Source organism: Anolis carolinensis, chromosome 2, assembly GCF_035594765.1.
Source record: "Anolis carolinensis isolate JA03-04 chromosome 2, rAnoCar3.1.pri, whole genome shotgun sequence".
NCBI classification, from domain to species: domain Eukaryota; kingdom Metazoa; phylum Chordata; class Lepidosauria; order Squamata; family Dactyloidae; genus Anolis; species Anolis carolinensis.
In genome coordinates, this window is record NC_085842.1 from 135,661,744 (window position 1) to 135,685,235 (window position 23,492).

Genomic DNA, 23,492 nt, shown 5'->3' on the forward strand with positions numbered 1-23,492 from the left:
ATCCCCGTTACACTTATCATAATTTGAAATTGAACCTGATCATATAGGTAACTATTCCCATTTTCAATTGTCCATTTTTTTCATCTTTCCACCCCCATGCTATTACTGTTTGTCCTGCCAGGATCATACTTTTGAACAAATCTTGTTCTTTTGTATTGATTCTGTGTCAGCTCACCACAGCCGCTCCTGAATGAACACACAAGACTCTCTGTGATATCACCAGAAACTTTTACTGTAGGAAACATGAACATCAGAAAAGCCAAGAATGGGATACTACGGCCAACCCTCCTTTATATACCCTCCCCCTCATTTGAACAGTCTCTTCCCGCTCAGTAAAACCCCGCGCAAATTCCCCGCCAAGTCCAGCAGCCGTTTCTTCTCCAAGTCCTGAGCCGCAGGTGTCTTATCAATGTCAGTGACCCTGAAACTCAGAGCCACATCCAGGCTCTAGTAGCAGGGTTCTGACATGGCGTCCTCCTCCCCTTCATCCTGGAAGGAAAAGATTAAACACAACTATTGTTCTCCGCCGTCCAGAGTTCCTTTATACTTTTTTAACAGGCTGCAATGGAATACCGGGTGTATCTTTCCTAGGTCCTTGGGTAGCCTCAGCTCATAGGTCACTTCGTTTATTCTTTTTGCTACCCTGAATGGTCCTATATAGCGTGGAGCCAATTTCTTGGATGGGAATCCCAATTTTAGGTTTTTTGTGCTCAGCCAAACCAGATCTCCTTCGCCCAATTTGTCCCCCTCTCGGCGCCTACGATCCGCAAAGAGCTTGTACTTCTTTTGTGTTTCCCGCAATGCCTCTACCACGGTTTGCCACCCTTGCTTGATTTTGGCCGGCCATTCCTCGTCGGTCTGGCCCTCCCCTTCCTTCCACTCGGGTAGCCTGGGGAAAGGTGCCACCTCCTGTCCGTATACTATTTCGAATGGGGCACGACCTGTGGCCGAATGTACGGCCCCGTTAAAAGCCATCTCAGCAAACGGTAGAAGGTCCGCCCAATCATCCTGTCTATAATTGGTGTACATCCTTAAAAATTGGCACAGTGTCTGTTGGGTACGTTCGACCCCCCCGTTGGTCGCGGGATGAAAGGCCGAGCTCAGGTTCCTTTCTGCTCCTAACAGCTGTAAGAATTTTCCCCAAAATTTTGCAGTAAATTGGACTCCCCGGTCGCTAATTATTTTGTCGGGACACCCATGTAGGCGATATACATGCTTCACATACAAATCAGCAAGTTTTTCAGCTGAAGGGAGTTTTGGCAGGGCCACAAAGTGTGCCTGTTTTGAGAATAGGTCCAATATTGTCCAAATGTATCTGTGGCCTCTGCTGGGGGGTAGTTCGCCTACAAAATCCATGGCTACGCATTCCCATGGCCTCATGGGCTCCACCACCTTCTGCAATAGCCCCTGGGGCTTCCCCGGTGGTGTTTTTCCCTCTGCACATAATTCACACTGCGTGACGTACCCCCTGGCGTCTTTCCTCATTCCGGGCCACCAGCATTGTCTGGCCAACAGTTTAATAGTCCTGGTGGGGCCTAGATGACCCGCACCTTTGTTATCATGGTACTTCCTTAACATTTCTCGTCTTAAACATTCAGGGATATACAATTTCTTATTTACAAACACCAAATCCCCACACAATTCTCCCTTTTCTTTGTTAGTTTGTAACCATTTGTCCATTCCATACGCTCGCTTCAACTCTTCCTCCCATATTTCTCCTCCCCCCGTGGAAATGGCAGTACGTTTGTTTTCTTTGGCCGCTTGTGCTCGAGTTAGTACTGCCAGGCCCCATTGCTTATCTAGGAATAGGCTCCCTTCAGATTCCTGAATTCCTCCCCCGTGCTGAGGCATCCGAGAGAGAGCGTCAGCGAGTATGTTATGTTTCCCCTGGAAGAATCTGAGTCTGAAATCAAAACGGCTGAAATATTGGGCCCATCTAATTTGCTTCGCTGATAGTTTACGAGGGGATCTTAGATACTGTAAATTTCTATGATCAGTCCACACCTCAAACGGTGTTCCACTTCCTTCCAGAAAGTGTCTCCAGCACTCTAGTGCTTTTAGAATAGCTAAGGCTTCTCTCTCCCAAATTGGCCAGTTTTTTTCTGTATCGCTAAACTTTTTTGACAGATAGCCACATGGCTTCAGGTTCCCCCCCTCGTCTTTCTGTAGCAGAACTGCCCCATATGCCCGGTCTGATGCATCGCAATGTAATACAAAGGCTTTAGACATATCAGGGTGCTGTAGGACAGGCTCCTCAGTAAAACGCTTTTTAAGGGCTTCGAAAGCTTCCTGGCATTCTATTGTCCATGTCAGTTTGGCCCCTGGGGCCTTCACTTTGGCTGTTTCTCCCCTGCCTTTAGTCTTTAACAAATCCGTTAATGGCAAAGTGAGGCGCGCAAAGTCCTTGATAAATGTTCTATAGAAGTTTGCGAACCCTAGGAAGGATTGCAGCTGCTTCCGTGTTTTGGGGGCTTCCCACCCCCTCACGTCTTCTACCTTCGCAGGGTCCATCGCCACTCCCTGGGAGGAAATCCTATACCCCAGAAAGTCTATCTGGTCTTTATTGAACTCGCACTTGGCAAGCTTCGCATACAGTTTTGCTTCTCTCAACTTTTGCAGGACTTCCCTGACTAGTTCTATGTGTTGCTCCTTAGTCCGAGATATTATCAATATGTCATCTAAAAAAACAAAGACCCCCTTGTACAACAATGGATGCAACACTTCGTTGATTAATTGCATGAACGCGGCACCTCCGCCGCACAAACCGAAGGGGAGCACACGATAATTGAATAATCCGAATGCACAGGAGAAGGCCGTCTTCCACCTGTCCTCTGGTTTGATCTGCAATTTATGGTACGCTTCAATTAAGTCCAATTTAGTGAATATCTGTCCCTCCGATAACTGGGCGATCAAGTCCTTCACTAAGGGTAGGGGGTATTTATTTACAGAACTGATTGCATTCAGGCCCCTGTAGTCAATGCAGAGCCTCAGCGTTTGGTCCTTTTTCCGCCTGAACAACACAGGCGCCCCTAGAGGGGAATTTGAAGGCTCTATGAAACCCCTCGCTAGGTTTTTATCAATGTATTTTCTCAGTTCCTCCTTTTCCCTAGCCGACATTGGGTATATTTTTGCCTTGGGAAGCTCTGCTCCTGGGACTAGCTCTATCTTCACTTCAACTCTCCGCTTCGGTGGGAAACTGTCTGCTTCCTTCTCATCAAATACGTCCACAAAATCCCGATACTCTGGGGGTAATTTATCTGCCAGTTCTGCTATCCTGATAGAGTCTTCCTCCCCCCTTTTCCCCGGCTCTCTCTCCACTTCCTGGCTCCCTTCTTCCAACTTCATCCTGAAGATCATGCTCTTATCCTCCCAGTTGATTTGCGGGTTGGCCTGCCCCAGCCATGGCATGCCTAGTATAACATTATAGCTGGCTATTTGTGATATCACAAATGACACCTTTCCTTCCCAACTCCCTATCTTACACTTTACATCTTCGGCACTGTACTTAGCTAATGATCCCGATGCTGTGGATCCGTCCAACTGCGAGAAAGCTATTGGGGATTCTAGGTTCGTTCTTTCGCATCCCAATCCCTCGGCTAATTCAGGGGAGATGATGTTCCTGGAACATCCACAATCCACAAATGCTTTGCAGGTTGCTTGTTTGCTGCCACTTTCAAGCTGAATGGGGACCACTATCATGGCTTTGTCCTGACTTACCAACCCCCCCGAGTGGTGCCTCATCGGTGGTTCTTCCTCGGCGCGTTTCCCTGCCACGGCTCTTGGTTTGGGCGGGCCTCCACCTTCCCCTTTTCTCTGCCAGCACTCGGCAGCCCTGTGGCCCAAACGGCCGCACACGAAGCAGCCCCTCCTGCTGGTGCTCACGTTCCCTGTCGGCTCCGTTCTCCTCCCGGCTGGGGTTGATCCCTCCTTCCGGCTCCCCTCTTTCATCTGCGGCCGCTGCTGTAGCCCTCCTCGGTGCCTCCTCGCCTGGGCCAGCGATGTCTCGATGCGCCCCGCCAGCTGAATCCATCCGCGCAGTGTGTCAGGCTCATCACGATGCACCGCCCAGGAGAGGATCTCCCGCCTGAGACCCTCTTTGAAGAGTTCTATCTTTGTTACTGCAGACCATTCCGGCACCTTTTCAGCGAGGCATTGGAACTCCTCCGCATACTCAGATACTGACCTCTGCCCCTGGGAGACGGTCTTCAACTTCTCCCTCGCCCGGATCTGCTCCAGTGGATCTCGGAAACGGGTCTCCAGGGCCCCCATAAAGCGTCGGAGTGACCCCAGACATGGGTCGCGCCGCGCGTGCAGTTGAACGTACCAGCTGGCCGCTCCCCTCTTCAACACTGCACCAATGGCCCGTACCCGGCTGGATTCCGTTCTAAAAGTGTGAGCATTGTCCTCCATATAGCCCCTCACCGTGGTCAGGAAAAAATCCAGTTCAGAGGACTCTCCCCCAAACTCGATCCTTAGTTCCTCTCGTCTCGGTAGGGGTCCCTGTGGTGGCAATCCCCAATTCTCCGCCCGTCGCAAGCCCCCTTGCGGACCAGTGGGCCCCGCTGCTGCTTCTCTTGGCCCTGTGCCACGCCCGGCATTCGCCAGGGGCACCAGGGTCTCAGTTGGGAGCGTAGCCGGGATTCTCGGAGGCTTTTCCCCTTCGTCGTCACTCTCCTCCACCCGCGTCAGGCTTGTTTGGATCTTGGGCCGGGCACCGGGCTCCTTTCGCATTTCCCTTCCCTTCGGTGCTGGGAGGTCTGCAAAGCCCTGGCTGCTTCCCACGCTCACGTCCCACATTGAGCTAGCCCGAAGTTCCCTTCCTCTCTCCGGCTCCGCCAAAACCGCCAGGCGCTCCATCGCCCTCGACATCACTGCCAGGGTGGTCTCCATCGCCGACATCCTCTCCTCCAGAAACACCATCCTTTGTGGGCCTGGGGAAGGTGAACCTTCCTCTCCTCCGGTGCTGTCTCCCCGCACCACTCCACGCCTCTGGGTTACCCCATTTGGCTGGGCATAAGCGGTGGATGACGCCAGGGCCGCCAGCTGGTGGAACTCAGCGTCCGGCTCGGGAGTGGCCCTTTCCGACCTTCCTCCTCCTGCGCCCAAGAGCTCTTCATCCTCCACTTGCATGTTACACCTCACCGCTACAGCGGGATGGTGTCCGTATTCTTGGCTTAGTGTCAGCTCACCACAGCCGCTCCTGAATGAACACACAAGACTCTCTGTGATATCACCAGAAACTTTTACTGTAGGAAACATGAACATCAGAAAAGCCAAGAATGGGATACTACGGCCAACCCTCCTTTATATACCCTCCCCCTCATTTGAACAGTCTCTTCCCGCTCAGTAAAACCCCGCGCAAATTCCCCGCCAAGTCCAGCAGCCGTTTCTTCTCCAAGTCCTGAGCCGCAGGTGTCTTATCAATGTCAGTGACCCTGAAACTCAGAGCCACATCCAGGCTCTAGTAGCAGGGTTCTGACAATTCTGTATTACCTTGTACTCCCATTAATGACATATCTTAATTTACTTGTAGTGGTACTTTAAATATTTTTTCCATCATCTTTGTTATCTTTTCCCAAGATTACCGTTGGACATTCCCACCACATATGGGAATACCATCCGTTATTTTTTTCCACAATGCCAACACATAGAACTTATTCCTTTTATCATATATGATAGTTGGGTTGGATTCTTGTACCATTTTAGTATACATTTTCTTTTCAATTATTTGTACTTCTCCATTTTGATTTTCTTTATCCCTTTCATTATATTCTATACTGTAATAATAATAAAACTTTATTTATATTCCGCCCTGTCTCCCCAAGGGGACTCAGGGTGGATTACAACACACTAAAAAACACATAGAGGCAAACATTCAATGCCTCACCACAAAAGCAGGCAATGATATAATTAATAGCCCACCCAATCCCAACACCAATCGACATCAAACAACCAATTATAAATAAAACCTATAATCGCAGGCCCATTACAGAGGTTTAGGGCTGGTGGTGGGCTGAATGGTGTACCTGCTTCAGAATCCTGGCTCTCACACAGTTTCAGAACCACTATTAAGCATTTTCTTATTAATAGTTTTGCTGAAGCTATGGCGACAGCTTGCAATGACAAGATAGTCTAGACCAGGGGTCCCCAAACATTTTAAACAGGGGGCCTGTTCACAATCCTTCGGACCGTTGGAGGGCCAGACTATAGTTGGCCACCGAGCAATAATAATAACAACAACAACAACAACAACAACAGCAATAATAATGATAATAATAAAGAGGGTTGGAAGAGACCCCTTGGGCCATTGAGTCCAATCCCCTTCTGCTTTTGTGTACCGAAAGCACAAGCAAAGCACCCCTAACAGATGGCCTCCCAGCCTCAATGTTAATAATAATAATAATAATAATAATAATAATAATAATAATAATAATAAAGAGGGTTGGAAGAGATCCTTTGGGCCATTGAGTCCAATCCCCTTCTGCCTTTGTGCACCGAAAACACAAGCAAAGCACCCCTGATAGATGGCCACCCAGCCTCAATGTTTAACAACAACAACAACAGCAATAATAATAATAATAATAATAATAATAATAATAATAATAATAATAATGGTTGGAAAAGACCCCTTGGGCCATTGAGTCTAATCCTCTTCTGCTTTTGTGTACCGAAAGCACAAGCAAAGCACCCCTGACAGATGGCCACCCAGCCTCAATATTAATAATAACAATAATAATAATAATAATAATAATAATAATAAAGAGGGTTGGAAGAGACCTCTTGGGCCATTGAGTCCAACCCCCTTCTGCCTCTGTGCACCAAAAGCAGATGCAAAGAACCCCTGAGAGATGGCCACTCATCTATAATAATAATAATAATAATAATAATAATAATAATAATAATAATAATAATGGTTGTAAGAGAAGAAGAGACCCCTTGGGTCATTTAGCCCAATCCCCTTATGCCCTTGTGCCTTGGGGGCCGGATAAATGGCTTCGATGGGCCGCATCCGGCCCCCGGGCCTTAGTTTGGGGACCCCTGGTCTAGACGATCCTTACAATCATTGCCAAATATCTTTCACACAATTGTTGATTCATGAGAGCCCTCTAATCTTATGAATTGCTGAGGGCATTGCAACACTGAGGTTGACAGATTGCAAACAGTAGAAGACTTGTAATGAACACACAATCAAATAATAGCTTGCAGGACATTTTGACAATAAAGTAATACCCTTACATCCATGAGGAATATGTTCCCAGCTGGACTGCAGTTATGTGAAATGGCAGATAGAACCAGACTTTTCACACTGCAAAATGATAGTGCTATGATTCCACTTTAACTGCCATAGCAATGGAATTGTGGAGTTTGCAGTATAAGGAGGGGCGTTTGGGCCCGGGCTGTGGCGCAAGCGGGAGAGCAACTCAGCTGCAATTAACTGCAATGAATCACTCACAGGAGGTCATGAGTTCGAGGCCGCTCGGAGCCTATGTTTGTTTGTCTTTGTTCTATGTTAAAAGGCATTGAATGTTTGCCTATATGTGTAATGTGATCCGCCCTGAGTCCCCTTCGGGGTGAGAAGGGCGGAATATAAATGCTGTAAATAAATAAATAAATAAATAAATTCCCACTGGGAGCTCCTCTGTGTCTCTGACCAAATTGCAGATTCATGGATGATTTCCATAGGGGGCAGCTATGACAGCCATTGTAATCAAAGTGCTGCGATTGTATAGCATGAAAAAAATCCAAAGTCATAAGTGGAGAAGCATAGTGCACCAACTCACTACATCATTATAGACACTTTAAACTTTGTGTGACTTGGTGACAGGAAGAAACTGATCCTCATCCTCCCTTGAGAGATGGTGAGGTCTCTTCACCTTAAGAGACCTTCATTTAAATAATTAAATTAGATCTTTTTATTTCAGCTGTCTTATCACACAGGACCAAATTTGCTAGGCAGGTTGATAGATAACTTCCATGAAGAATGAACAGAAAGAGTTCATATTGATTAGTACTCCTGAACCTCTTAACAGCTTTGAATAGGATCAATCCTTCTGTCTTATATCTGGGTTAGGTTTCCAGGCTTCTTGTTACAGTGTCTCTAGCTCCTCCTGTAGGAGCACTTTGACAGTGTGGTGCGGTTTTCATAGAATCATAGAATCATAGAATAGTAGAGTTGGAAGAGACCTCATGGGCCATCTAGTCCAACCCCCCGCTAAGAAGCAGGAAATCGCATTCAAAGCACCTCCGACAGATGGCCATCCAGCCTCTGCTTAAAAGCTTCCAAAGAAGGAGCCTCCACCACAGTCTGGGGGAGAGAGTTCCACTGCCAAACAGCCCTCACAGTGAGGAAGTTCTTCCTGATGTTCAGGTGGAATCTCCTTTCCTGTAGTTTGAAGCCATTGTTCCGTGTCCTAGTCTGCAGGGCAGCAGAAAATAAGCTTGCTCCCTCCTCCCTATGACTTCCCCTCACATATTTGTACATGGCTATCATGTCTCCTCTCAGCCTTCTCTTCTGCAGGCTAAACATGCCCAGCTCTTTAAGCCTCTCCTCATAGGGCTTGTTCTCCAGACCGTTAATCATTTTAGTCGCCCTCCTTTGGACGCTTTCCAGCTTGTCAACATCTCCCTTCATCTGCGGTGCCCAAAATTGGACACAGTATTCCAGGTGTGGTCTGACCAAGGCAGAATAGAGGGGGAGCATGACTTCCCTGGATCTAGACGCTATTCCCCTATTGATGCAGGCCAAAATCCCGTTGGCTTTTTTAGCTTCCGCATCACATTGTAGGCTCATGTTTAACTTGTTGTCCACGAGGACTCCAAGGTCTTTTTCGCACACACTGCTGTCAAGCCAGGCGTCCCCCATTCTGTATCTTTGATTTCCATTTTTTCTGCCGAAGTGAAGTATCTTGCATTTGTCCCTGTTGAACTTCATTTTGTTAGTTTCGGCCCATCTCTCTAGTCTGTCAAGATCGTTTTGAATTCTGCTCCTGTCTTCTGGAGTGTTAGCTATCCCTCCCAGTTTGGTGTCGTCTGCAAACTTGATGATCGTGCCTTCTAACCCTTCGTCTAAGTCGTTAATAAAGATGTTGAACAGAACCGGGCCCAGGACGGAGCCCTGTGGCACTCCACTTGTCACTTCTTTCCATGATGAAGACGACGCATTGGTGAGCACCCTTTGGGTTCGTTCGCTTAGCCAATTACAGATCCACCTAACCGTAGTTTTGTCTAGCCCACATTTAACTAGTTTGTTTGCCAGAAGGTCGTAGGGGACTTTGTCGAAGGCCTTACTGAAATCCAGCTACGCTAGCATTCCCTGTATCGACCCAACTTGTAACTCTATCAAAAAAAGAGATCAGATTAGTCTGGCATGACTTGTTTTTGGTAAATCCGTGTTGACTATTAGTAATGACCGCATTTGTTTCTAAGTGTTTGCAGACCACTTCCTTAATGATCTTTTCAGTCACTGGCCATTAGGAAGTGGCATGTTGTAAACTTATTTTTCATGTTTTAAACAACTATGTGCAATTAGGGGTGCGAAGCCCAGAAAAAAACCATAAACCCCTTTTTCTGGCGAAATTAATACATGGATTATGGTATGTGCAAAACATTATTTTGATAACCTAGTATCAGATAGAAGTCTTAAGTAAGAACTATGTTTAGCAATTTCACATCACTGCATTTCCTTCTTTGGATTTCCTTTTCTCAATTCTTTTTTGGGAATGAATGCAGTACATCTGCTTCACACTATGAGAGACTAGAGGAGACAAAATTATTTTCTTTTTATTAATATTGATCGTGTTTTTTTCGTTTTCATGGTTTTTTTAACTGTTCCTCATAAACTAGCTATAGAAAAAGATACCATAGAGTTTGGATATTTCTTGCAATTGAGGACCTTGTTGCATTACTTTAACAAGAAATTAAAATGTTAAAAGTTCAAGTTGTGATTTTTTAAATGTGAACTGTATATTTTATATATTAAAAGATAGCAACTGTATGCCAAAGTTTTGCATAATGTATATGCATTATGGCATTATAATATACTTTTAATTTGTAAAAGATGCTCACCATTTTTTTCCCCTGAAAATGACCTTTTTTCTCTAAAAGCACTCTGAAAAAAACTAGGTTTTTCTCCATGGCTATAAATGTTCTGGAAATTTTGCTTTTCAATTTTGCTTGTAGGTACAGGCTGCTGTGCCATCAATATGCAGACTGTGTTCAGATTTACCTTTTTTCTTCCACACATCAAGATGTGGACCTCTCAATCCAATATCCAAAAGTGATTTTTGGGTGGATGAGGGGGTGAGGATGCTGATTCCTAATCCAGGCAAGATGGCAGTACTATGGATCATAAAAACAACAACTGTGGATTGGGTTACGATCTGCTAGTCACTTTTAGGAAAAGAATAAAAGAACACCTGGTTTTGTCTGGTTTTTCCCATTGCCTGTTTTATAGCAAGGATGGGAATCATGCAGCCTCTCAGATGCTGTTGGGTTACATCTCCCTGTAGCCCTAGTCTGCAATCCATTGCCAATTATGAGGAATACTGGCAATTCAGGTTCAACAATATCTGGGTATCTTTACAGTCCCCATCTCATCTGTTTGTTCTCAGGATTTTTGCTGGAGTTGAGTTTTTGATTTTACAGATGTTTGGGCTGATACTTTTAAAAAAATAATTGCCATTGTTTCAGGAAACAATGGAAATTTTCCAGCTGTTTCTTTCCAAAGGACTGGTGAGTGAACAGAACTCACAGTTTTGAAAACTGGAGGGAGGGGTGTAAAAGGAGGGGGAGACCTTTTTCCTTGTTCAGTGGCTTTCTACAAGCATCTTGTTCATTTTTTTTTGAAAGATAGGATGCAACCAGGGCCGTAGCCAGAAAAATTTGGGGGGGGGGGGGGTTGAAATTGGGGGGGGGGGTTGAACCCCTGGCACCCCCCACCCCCGCTACAAACCTGTCAATATCTGTTTGAGATAGTGCCTGAAGGGACTCTTAATGTTTTGCGTCTCATAGATTTAGCATGGGGATTTGGTTAACCAGTTAAAATTCATGAGTAAACCAGATTTTTTTTATAATCTGAAAAAATTCAGGGGGGGGGGTTGAACCCCTAAAAAACTCCCCTCGCTACAGGCCTGGATGCAACCTATATGTCAATCAGTGGTTTTGATCTTTGGCTGTCCAGTGTTTTTGAATGTCATCTCCCAGAACTATTCACCACTAGCCTTTCTGTCAGGCTTTCAGGAGCTCAAGTCCAAAACAGCTGGAGGGCTAAAGCTTGAAAGTAAACAGTTTAGATGTGTATATGTAGATGGAAGTAAATTCATTAATATTATAGGTTTTGTCTGAGTGAATATGTTTTAGAAACAGAATGCTAGTTAATCATCAACAAGCTGTTCCCAGAAACAATTATGAAATGTTAGAGATGGCCATCCTCATTAGAGCCACTCTTAGGGATGAATAATTCTGTATGCCATTCTTTATTAATTCCCTTACAACAGTGGTTCTCAACCTTGGGTCCCCAGATGCTTTTGGCCTACAACTCCCAGAAATCCCAGCCAGTTTACCAGTTGTTAGGATTTCTGGGAGTTGAAAGCCAAAAACATCTGGGGACCCCAGGTTGAGAACCATTGCCTTACAGGTCCTATGGTGATTTCTTTTTACATGTATGCCTATTTGTAGATGGCTACAAATGGGTATATGCAGCACTGAGATTTGTGTTCTAGATCTGTTCTGCTCTTATCTAAGTTGTGCAATTCATTTGTCTACATGCTGAATTTCTTTTTACCTCCTTTTTTGTATCATTTACAGAACCTCCGCTTAGTGAAGAATTACAACCAACGTCAGCTGTTTCTAGCCCAACACAAGCAGGCCCTGTAATGTATATGCCCTCTGCAGCAGGTGATTCTGTTCCTGTCAGCCCTTCTAGTCCACAAGCTCCTGACCTTAGCAATGTACGTAGAGCTGTTACAAAGATCTTGCTCTCCGCATTTTGCCGATGCACAGTATATAACCTCTCTATAGATATTATGTAAAGCTACCTAACTGAAAGACTTGTTTTTAGGTGACCTCTGTGTATATTTTTCTATAAAGGGTTTGTTGGGCAGTGTGAGGGAGAATAAGAATCGAGCTTCCATCTGTTCCCTCAGATTTTTGATGGAGCATAATGGCACAGGCTTAAATCACAATTGCAAGTTTTTAACTGGATTAAACAAGCTGAGCTGCTTTAAACTGACTTGAAGTCATTTCCAAACTGCCATATGGAGAGGCCGAGGGCTTTTATCTGAAAATGTAAAACGGATGTGATCCTTCCTTCTTAGAATTGGTATCATTTGGGAAATATTCTTTAGTCAAATTCCTGCAAATTCTTGCAATATTTTTTTCTTTTCTTTTCTCTTTCTGGGATAAACTACCCTAAGAACCATGAAAACGTGCTATCTCTACTGGGAATGTTGTACTTTAGATTTAATCTGACACATCTGTTTATGAATAATTGTAATATAACTACTTCCTAAATAAATATTGCTTATGTGCAATATATGTTTGTAACGTTTGACCTGAACTCATGCCTTCTGTTTTCATGTTTGTGCTGGTAATAAGCTCAAATTGTTGCATAGCAGTCTTACATGTTTCTAGTGAATGCTATCAAACTCAGTCTTTCTTATTAAAATCAGTCTTTCTGCTACCTAGTGGAAAGCTCAAGCTTTTTACCTTTAACTTTTTGGTGAGTACATTGTAATACTTTGTAATATTTAATGAACCCATGCCTCCTGCACCATACTAAAATATACATTTGTCTACACTTTCACCACTCCTGCAGACTCTATGTACCATAAAAGCACATTTCAGTTAACTAATTGATTTTAGTTAGGAATATTAAATATAATTAAAGCTAAATACATTGTTGAAATAAATAGCACATCTCACTTAGCTTATATTTGCTTTTGTCATTGCACTATAGGTATGGAATAAACCAGGAACTCTTCCAACTAGCCCAACATCTACTACAGTAAGTATCTTTGTTCATTGCAGGGAAAGAGAGGGCACTACATATCCTATGTTGGTTGACTGAAAAGCTTGCCTGTAGCATTCTGCCATCAATTAGTCTTATTTGATGCAAGCCACATAGGTGTTGTGCAGTAGTACCCCACATATCAGTGGGATTGGTACCCACAGTTTTATTAGCTTGCATCTGACAAAATACGTTTTCTCTAGGCATTTCCTAGGTCCACCAGCATGATTCTATACCAGGCCTGCACCACCTGTGGCCCTCCAATTGTGTGGGACTCCAACTCCCAGAAGGCTTAGCTAGCTTGTTCAATGGTCAGTAATTCTGGGAACTGAGGTCCAAAACATCTGGAGGGCCACATGTTGTGCAAGCAAGCTTCCACTAGAAGTCATTAACTCACTATTATCTGTATTTTTTTGTTGAACATGGTAAGTACAGGTGTATTTCCCTCACAGATAACCTGTGGGGGGCAGGGGGAGTACCGTATTTTAAACAGCAGTCATTAAAGAGGAGAGGATTTAAGGGAAAACACTGAAAAAATCAGGAAAAGGCTCTTCAGTATTTTTGTTAATTTCAAGGCTGTTTTTATTAAACATGAACAAACTGAAAAACTTGCTTTTTATGGCTTTGAAATTTCTTGTAGTCACAATTATATATGCATAGAGCATGGTCTTGAGCACAGAGTTTAGCTTCTTAAGATTTTATCTTTCCTTTTCAAAGAGTGGAGGAAAAGATGCACAGGATCCATGTTAACAAAGCATAACATGATTCAGCCAGTAGAGTTTTGGTTCAGCCAGAGGTTCTTCCCCAACACATACTGTTTCCTGAAATAGAAATTAGCCATACATTTTGATACATTTTCTTCAAGTATGAGAACCATAAACAATTTATGAAATTGAAACCTAGAGTTTGAGTATTCTGAGGATCAATTAGATATTTTACTAGAAATCCACACTGGGATTTTGGTGACTGTGCCACTTTCTAAATCTCACACAAGGGACCACTTTTTTTTCGTATCAGGAGCAACTGGAGTTGCTTCTGGAGTGAGAGAATTGGCCGTCTGCAAGGACGTTGCCCAGGGGACGCCTGGATGTTTTGATGTTTTATCATCCTTGTGGGAGGCTTCTCTGATGTCCCTGCACAGAGCTGGAGCTGATAGAGGGAGCTCATCCGCGCACTCCCTGGGTGGGATTCGAACCTGGCAGCCTTCAGGTCAGCAACCCAACCTTCAAGCCACAAGGCTTTTATCCCCTAGGCCACTAAGAACTTTGTTCAATCATGATAACTGTAGGATGTGGCAAGAAAGCATGCTGTCAATGGGATCAGGGTGCTGCTGCTCTAGTGCTGTACTAGTATTTCTGAAATAGAGCAAAAATGCCTTAAATGAAACCTGAAACTATTCTTTGTTCTCAGTCAACGTAGTTGTCTGGAAGTTTTTCCAGTGAAGGCCTTCTGCAATAGTGCAGATACAATGTTAAAACATTATGAATCAGTAACTGTACACTTAAGCCCTTTTGTGGTGTGACTTGTATTGCTTCCCCTCTTTTGTTAGATTCTCTGTAGAAATAGCACTCTTGGAAGCCCGTCTAATATATGTGGGTCCCCTCCTGGTGCCATTGGAAAACCCCATAGTTTAGAAAGCATTGGATTCCCATCGGATCCAGTAACTGCAGCCACCAGCTACAAGAAGGCACCTGGATTTGAACGAGAAGATCTGGTTGGAGCAGAGTACCTAAAAAGTTTCAAATGCCAGGTATGAGGAAAATATTGGAAAGAGGCAACTAAGTGTTCTTGACTTCATATTGGGTTTTGAACAGTTACAATTATCTGTATGATGGCTGCCTTGACTCCTACTCAGAAGTGTTGCCATTTCTTAAAAGAAGACAAAATGCTGAGAGTTCTGTATTTCTTTTGATAGAAAGCTGGGTATGATGGAAATTTGAAGCTTTGATTTTGGCCTCATATTTGAGCAGAATCCTGCAGGCTGTTAGACTGTAAGGCAGGGGTCCTCAAACCTTTTAAGCCGAGGACCGGTTCATGGCCCCTCAGATTGTTGGGCGCCCGAACAATTGTTGGACAAAAACACAAACAAATTCCTATGCATACTGCACATATTTTATTTGTCATGCAAAAAACCATGAAAGAATAATCCAATATTTAAAATGAAGAACAACATCACCTTACCAGTATTTCAATAGGAAGTGTGGGCCTGCTTTTGACTGATGAGATAGTCAAGTTGTTGTGTGCCCTCAAGTCATTTCCAACTTAGGGCAACCCTAAGATTAAAGTTTAGGGTGGGAGCTGAGTAAATGATCTTAGAGGATTGCATCTGGCCCACAGGTTGTTTGGGAACCCCTACCCTAAAGCATTCTTTAAAAATTACATTTTTCTGTGAAGCATACTCAGCTCATTCAGAATAACACTAACATAGAGTGAAGAGGACTTGGAGGAGAAGAAAGAGACATGTATTTAAGGATTTTATTTTAAAATTTACTTTAAGTAAAAAAGTGTCGCAGTACCATAAAAGGGCCTAAAGTTTTATCACGTCACCACAGGCCTTTAATTATGACCTTGCAGTAACATGAAAACATACCTCAGTTCCTAGTACTGCTTTCCATATGTAGTCTATATATATAGTCTCTCTCTATAGGATTGTATGTAGTCAAATCAATACAAACTTTATTGCAACAGAATGTCCTGAATAATGGTAATCCAGCAGTTCCCAGTCCTATGATGTAAAGAAACATGCAGTAAAAGGAGATGGTTTCATCTTTGTTTTTGTAAATTTCTAAGTTTTTCATATTTAGGCATAGATTAAAAATATTTTTTTTCAGACCATTTTCATTCCTAGCCCATTACATGAAGGGTATAAAAATGTATTTAGTTTATCTGCTTTTATTTTTATTCCACCTTTCTCCTGCTATAGGGACTCAAGGTGTTATCTTGCATTTAATTACTTAGAAATAAAATACTCTATAGGTGGTCTTTGTCATCTATATTAATTACACTGGGAATACTTCTTGCTCTTTGCTTTTTTTCTTTCTGTCTTTTTTGGTTTAGTATTCTTCTTTCTCAGTTTATGGATTTGAATCATATTGAGGGCAGTAAAATAGCAGAGGTTCTTCAAGAATCTCATGGCTTTGTCAGAAACTAGTAGCCATTTCAAATTGATCTCTCTTCATTTGTTCCTATCTTCCATTTACTGTAGCAGGCCAAGATAAAATCCCATTCCTTGGAACACAGAACTCAAGAGCAGCCTCTATTACAACCCAAACAGGTATGTTGCTCCAAAAGGACTGTGGTTAGTTTCTTAATGTTTCATTGCAAGCTTTTCCATGGATTCCAGTAGGATCAGTGGAAACCCAAATGGGCTTGATCAAATGGGCTTGACTGTAGTGTACTAAGTGTTCAAAGAAATCAGTTTTCAGGCCTATACAAATGTGAGGTAGATAGACATCAAATTAAAATTGTCAGTATAGACTGGGCTACATAAGTAACTGGGCTATTTACACAACTTCTTTATATAGAGAAATACATATATTGAAAGTTTTCTTTACCTTTGTGGTCGTAGTAAGAATATACACCTTTCCAGTGTCTGGTCTTATGGTTAGGCTTGTCTGTATGTATTCTTCATTTAGAAGGCATTACCCAATGTACTGAACATGCCTTCCTTTTTCAGGACATATTGGGGATTCTTCCTGTTGGCAGCCCATTGACATCAAGCATCTCCTCTAGTATCACTTCCAGTTTGGCAGCAACACCACCAAGTCCAGCAGGCACCAGCAGTGTTCCAGGCATGAATGCCAATGCTCTTCCATTCTACCCAACTAGTGACACGGTGGAATCTGTAATAGGTAATAATAATGCCCATGAACGCTTTCTCACTGGGCAAAGGGGCTCAGCAAGGCATGTATAGAGCTCTGGGAAATAGGAAAAACATCTTATATACCCAGAGATTGAGAGGAGTCTTTGCAGAATCTCTCTCTGTGTGTGTGTTTTTTTTACTCTTCAAGGTAATATTTTATTTGACGTATGAGCTCTTTTATAACATTGAAGTAGCTAATATTTTATTTGAAATATGAGCTCTTTTGTAACATTACAAATTTGGAACCAACATAAGAGCTGTTATTTAATTTCATGATTTTTGAATTCTATAAAGATGTGACAAGCTGGTGAATGGGATATCATGAGTTGTGTGTGCATGGGTACGTGTGTGGAACTTGCTTGCTGTCCTACATCTTACTTTATGCTTGCTAAATTCACAGATCACAAACCTGGCCCAGGACTTAACTGTCAGTCATGTGACAGGTATAATCTGTGATTGAGCACAGGTTCACACAAATATTACACGGACGAAACTCTCATCTGTATGCATCCAGGACAAGTCAATGTCCAGCTTGTCCCCTAAATACACCATTTATGCTTCACTTCAAAGGGTGGATGCAATCATGTTTAAATTTGGAGATCTTCCAAAGAGACTACAAATTGTGTAGGAAAGGTTTTTAAATAAAATTTCTCCCAATTCACATCTCCCTCCCCCATATATTTATTTTAGAAGAGTAGATATATAGCTTCAGTAAACAGTGGCCTTTTATTCTTCAAATATCATTCGACTGTTGTTAACTGTTAATATTCTGTTACAGAAAACTGCCTTTGCTCTTGAAACATAGAAGTGGGGATTGGGGAGGAGAACTAAGTTTTTTTGGCCACCCATTAGGGTCTGGAGTGCATTTCAAATAGGATATCTACAGAAAATTACTGTGAAGATTGGAAGTTCTTTTAGAAGCTAGCCAAACACTCAGACATTGTCTAAGGGGTGGAAACGAAAGGGTAGACATTGTGAAGCGTTGGGTGGAGAGCATCTGTGTTCAATATATAAATTTGTCTGTCATCTCTTTTACAATCCTGCATTTCTAGAATAACATTGAATATCATAAATATAACACAAGCCATTACCATTTCCTAAAGATTATACGAACGGGGCACATTTACTAAACATAATTAATTGGGTAAAATTTACCCTAGGGGAGATCCAGACAGGCTTACTCCATCTCATTCTAGACTGGCAATAGTCATGCTATATCGCCAAGCCATTGGGTTGCTGCTGGCTATTGCCTGCTTGCCTAGGATATGCTAATTCCTTCCCTGCCTCCTTTCCCCCAAGCCCCTCACCTGACTGCCACACTCAATTCCCTTACTTCCACTGCCATACCTGCACTTCATTCCTACTGCCGATCTTTTCCATCACTGAATTGCAGTCAAAATCACTGCTCAACTGTGGTTTTTCTAAAAAGAGGAAAGTCCACTTACCATGCATCATGGGCACTGAGGTGGACTGGGATGGACACATGCCACCAAACCTGTCATTGGACGCACCCCTGCCCAAAGTCAGATAGCCCAGGAGATGTTCAGGGTGATCTGGTTTATATAGGTGTTATTTCTGATGTTAGTCAGAGGGAGGAACCAGATGCTAAAAGATATTTATAGCTCAAATCAGGAAGCTAAAAACACTGGGAAAAGCGGCCTCATTTAGATGACTGCTGATAGGCAGTGGCAGTGTTGTGCAGTGGGAAGTAGGGCCCTGTAGTTTCTCCAGTCCAGAGCAGTGGCATCTCTGCATGTTGGCTCTTTGGGCTTCCCTATCCCTTGAAGTTGTTGGTCCTTTTTGTAATATATAATTGGTGCCTCTGTCTGGCAGAGTCTGCCTTGGATGACCTGGACCTGAACGAATTCGGAGTGGCTGCCCTGGAGAAGACATTTGACAGCAGCTCGGTGCCCCACACGAGTGGCATCATGATAGGTACATGAAAGCAACAGAGCTTTCTTTGATCTTCTGCCAAGCAGGGTTTTGCCCCACCAGCTGGCTGAAGCAGCCTAGCAAGCTCTCAGAACCAGCCTTAACTTTGTATGTTGGTTGGCGGCCAATGGGAGACCTTGGAGTCAAAGGACCTTCATTGGCTGGCAGACTGGAAATTTAAGCCACCGGTTTCAGACATCCCAGTTATGTTTATGAAACGGCCGTGGCTTATTTTGCTTTATAGTACCTTAACAGTACCATACCAAAAATGCTCACCAAATTATAACAAAAACATCTAATGAAGGGTGGTGGGCAGAAGTTTTTTTCAAATAATGGGAAAGAAATTGGATTGGTATCACTGTTCTGCTGTCACAGGATCATGGCAAGGCATTATCGCCACACATTGACAAACTATAGCATATGTATCTCATGTGTTTGTGGTCATTTCAAACCAGTGTCCTTTCTTTTTGTGTGTCTCTGGTTGTTTAGTTGAAATTAGATTTTACAACATATGTGCCCCTGTTGTAAGAATCCCATTATTTATTGACCCAGGTGGTCCTTTGTGAGTCGAAGCCACATGTGATTTGGTGGGTGCCTGGCTTACTGTTACCATTCATTGCTGTCTGAACCATTGGTCTCTTAGGAGCATCTCCACGAGCTTGAACCTCATCCTTCTTAGTTACCAATATCTGATGTTGCAGAACCATTTCAAAGGAACCTGCAGTGGCGTTCTCCCAACATACAGTTTTGTTCCACCACATCTCTGCCTCAGCATTGTTTTATATTTGAGCAGTTGCACAGACTGAAAGATCTTCCAAATACAGTCCAAGTGAAAGAGTCAGCTTTCTCAAAAACTGGTTCTCCTCTAAAGGGGCAGTATCTAGCACAAGACAACTCTAATGTGTCTTTGAACAGCAAGATCTAAGACCTAGTTCTCCTAGCATGCCCAAGTTAATTTAGAGAAAGAACCATTTGAAAATACAGTAGATACAGTATTCATTGCAAGATCCCACAAGACTAGTGTGAGTCAGAATATGCGCCAGATGATGTATTTCCTGTAGTCTAGGCACAGCCTAGGTTCCCATCAAAGCCAACCACCTTTATAAAGGATGAGAAAAACTGATTGAAAACCCCAGGTTTGTTGCTCCTGCAAAGTTGATCTGTTACCACAACTTGCCTGGATTGTTATAAGAAAATGTATTTGCTCCTATCCAGACCTATAATTATTCTTAGCTGGAAAAAGAATATGGAATAATGTCTAATCTAGGAGTCCTGAATGTGTCATGATAAACCCAGGCTAATTTCTGAACTTTCTGCCATTACTAATGTTCATATCTTAGACTTTGAAACATGAGGGACTAAAACTGAAAAATTAAAAGAATGAAATCTGAGGTTCTTGTATTTTCATGCTACTGCTATTGTTCAAATAGGAAAACAATTCCCTCGTTCGCTTTTCTGTGAATATGACAGAAATCATGATGATATTGAAATTCAATGACTGGATCTTCTAGGACAACTTCCTCTTGTGTGAGCTATTTACGCATGCATTAAAAGTGACATTTACATCATTTAATTTATAGTTCATTCCTTGGCAAAATGCCATTGAAAATTGAGGTGTCCCCCCCCCCCCCCCGCTTTTTAAGGGACAGTTAAGAATATATTTTTGTCACTTGTTTGTGAATGAATGAGTTGGCTTTGTAAGAATATCTTTGGCATTATAATATAGCATAGTAAACGAGATACTCTTTAATTCAGATAATAGTCTTGGAAAATTTGTCACATTCTTATGGTTTTTTCTTTTTCCTCACAAAAAATCTTAATGATGCTCTGTATTAACATCACCAGATGTTTTATTTTCAAATGAAATGGGGTAACCTCCTAAACTAGTAAACAGAATAGTGAATACAGTCACTACGTTTAAGTGTACATTAGTGTATTGTCATGTGGAGACAGCTAGCTAAATATCTCTTGTGATTCCCCCCTGGACTCTTAAAGGCCCTCTCTGTATTAAAGCTCTGACTCCAGTGCCTTTTTTTACCCAGATAACTTCCAAGCAAGGGTATTTCTGTTTTTATCATCCTTAGCCAGAGAAACAGTTCGGAGATTGCTTCTGCTGTAAGAAACAAGAGAGATAAAATAAAGGAAGACTCTGGACTCTCCCATCATTTTACTGGTGCAGAGAGTGAAGCAAACACCTGCTGTTCAAATTCCTGTGCTGTGTTTCCACTCATAACTCATGGCTTCTGCATTCCCATCCTTTCTGTGTGTTCTTTGTCCAGGTGGGAGTTTGCTGCAAAGTTCTGCTCCTGTAAATATCCCAGGTTCCCTTGGAAGTTCTGCCTCCTTTCACTCTGCCTCTCCTTCTCCACCGGTCAGCTTATCATCGCATTTCCTCCATCAGCCCCAGGGACACTTAAGCCAATCAGAAAACACATTCCTGGGGACATCAGCTTCTCATGGATCATTAGGTAAATGCCCACTCTGTATGTGAGAGCATGCATGTTAACATGTACATATCTGTCTGTACCATGTAAGTATTTTCCTTTTATCTTAACTTTCATTTGAACGTCCACATTCTGTGTTGCCACCTAACATAAGTTGTGACAACATGGCCCATAAAAGGAAGATGGATTCATACATACCTCAGTGAAATTTGGTTTGCACACAAAGAGAATAATGGATTCAGGATAAGAAGAGGGTTCAGCACCCGATTTTTTTTTTCGTGTCAGGAGCGACTTGAGAAACTGCAAGTCGCTTCTGGTGTGAGAGAATTGGCCATCTGCAAGGACATTGCCGAGGAGATGCCCGAATGTTTTGATGTTTTTACCATCCTTGTGGGAGGCTTCTCTCCTGTCTCCTCATGGAGCTGGAACTGATAGAGGGAGCTCATCCACGCTCTCCCCGGGTTGGATTCGAACCTGGCAACCTTCGGGTCAGCAACCCAACCTTCAAGTCACAAGGCTTTAACCCACTATGCCACCGGGCACTCCACCTTGGGATGACCAAACAACAGAGACTACATGTAGCAAAATGTATTAGGATATGTTAAGCAAGCAGACAGAACATCCCTAGCTCCCTCCCCCCCCCCATCTGATCTAGCCATAGTGTTGGGTGAGTGACTTCAGATTATTTAATGAAGCGATTGAAATGCACCCAGTATAAAATACAAATCTACCACTTAAATGATGTGGGGGAAAAGTGTCTGTACTAGGTGAACAGCCTGAACAGCAGAAGAACTTCAGCTTAGTAGTATACCTTGCAGCAAGAAAGCCACAAGTTTACTCCCAAATGATTGCAAGTAGAACTGAGGGGGGTGGTTGGGGAGGACTCCAGTTTAAAACTCTGGGGAGGCTACCACCCATGGTGGATAATACTAAGTTAATCATTATTTGTATAACATAAGTTATTATGTTTGTAACAGTTCAGAAGAGCTATGACCATTTGTTTAAAAAAAATACCAACAGCAGTGTATGCATCAACTATTAGCTTCGCATATACTTCTAATATATTTAATTTTTGGAATGGACCCTATTAGTAATACCTACTCAATTACCATTAGCAAATATTGACCATCAGTGCTAAGTACATTGGAAGTTTAGTTATGAATCTCATGTCTATAAAAAAACTTCAGATAAATCCTGATACTAAAAGTATAGCAAGAATATTCAGTATTCCATTTCTGCCCATAACATCAGGTCTACCTTAAGAAAAACTCTCTATATAGAATGAAATGTATGCTTTGAATCCTTAGCAACCTTCCCACTTTATTGCTGTTTCAGCTGTACTTGGACTGGGCTTTGACATTCAAATCAGATTCTGGGATTGAGCATTGGCTCTAGTTAAGGAAGCGTTGATAAAACCAGTGTGTTTTACCATTCTGAGGGGGAAAGTCTTGTACTTATATGGAACATCCTGCCATCCATATTTAATTTGCTCCAGTGGCAGCCATAGCCTTTTTAAAATGAGCATAAGGCATCCTACCATACACATGCATACACATGCTAGCAATGTTCCCCCATAGCCTCCCATGATTGCTGTTGGGCTTAAAGATGGAATGTATGTGTGCCATGCTCTTTCCCGCTGCCAAAAATAGCATTCCTCGGTACTTTATTTAGAATCAAAATCCTAAAAAAATTTGTAAAACTCATGAGAAGTTAATAGTTAATGCAAATATAAACTACTAATGGATAATTATTTTTCTTCTGAGCTGTCAGAAATTTAAGAATATGTCTAAGGTACTCTGAAACATCTCCGGAAGCACTATTAGCCTCAGAAGCTGGATGCATGAATGCTACACTTCTTGTTTTCAATTTTTTTAATAAAAGAAATCTCTCACCAGCGTTATACAGCAGGGATAGAAGCAATGAGATAGGTGCAAAGGGAGGATAGGACTCTGTTATTACCTGCCACTATTGTACAATGTGAAGCTGTTGCTGCTAAAGGAAGCATATAGCTTCAATTTGTAACAATCATTTTTCAGTGTTTCTATCTTTTCTTTCCCAATACATTTGTTTTGGAGTAGGTGGGAAAGACAGAAACAACGGAAACAAAGTAGAAGATGATGTCAATCAGACGTCAACCCTTCCCCCTGCCTCTATTGCATGAATGAGGCAGGAGGATGGTTTCCTTGCCTGGAAGCATTCACAGTTGAGATATGATACATAGGGCAGGAGTGGATACAGAAAATGGGCA

General features: G+C 42.7%; 1 protein-coding gene across 5 annotated transcripts in view; it reads left to right on the plus strand.

Moving 5' to 3' along the window:
• unk (unk zinc finger) overlaps window positions 1–23,492 on the plus strand; it is an 85,468-nt gene that overhangs the window by 49,738 nt on the left and 12,238 nt on the right. For 2 of the 5 annotated variants that reach the window (XM_008104420.3, XM_062973974.1), the window contains 7 exons: window positions 11,806–11,948; window positions 12,956–13,003; window positions 14,556–14,756; window positions 16,212–16,280; window positions 16,683–16,857; window positions 18,702–18,803; window positions 21,080–21,268. In XM_008104420.3, coding sequence (XP_008102627.2) covers window positions 11,806–11,948; window positions 12,956–13,003; window positions 14,556–14,756; window positions 16,212–16,280; window positions 16,683–16,857; window positions 18,702–18,803; window positions 21,080–21,268 — 927 coding nt within the window. The remainder of the gene's footprint in view (window positions 1–11,805; window positions 11,949–12,955; window positions 13,004–14,555; window positions 14,757–16,211; window positions 16,281–16,682; window positions 16,858–18,701; window positions 18,804–21,079; window positions 21,269–23,492) is intronic. The other 3 variants (XM_062973975.1, XM_008104422.3, XM_062973976.1) reach the window with 3 other exon arrangements.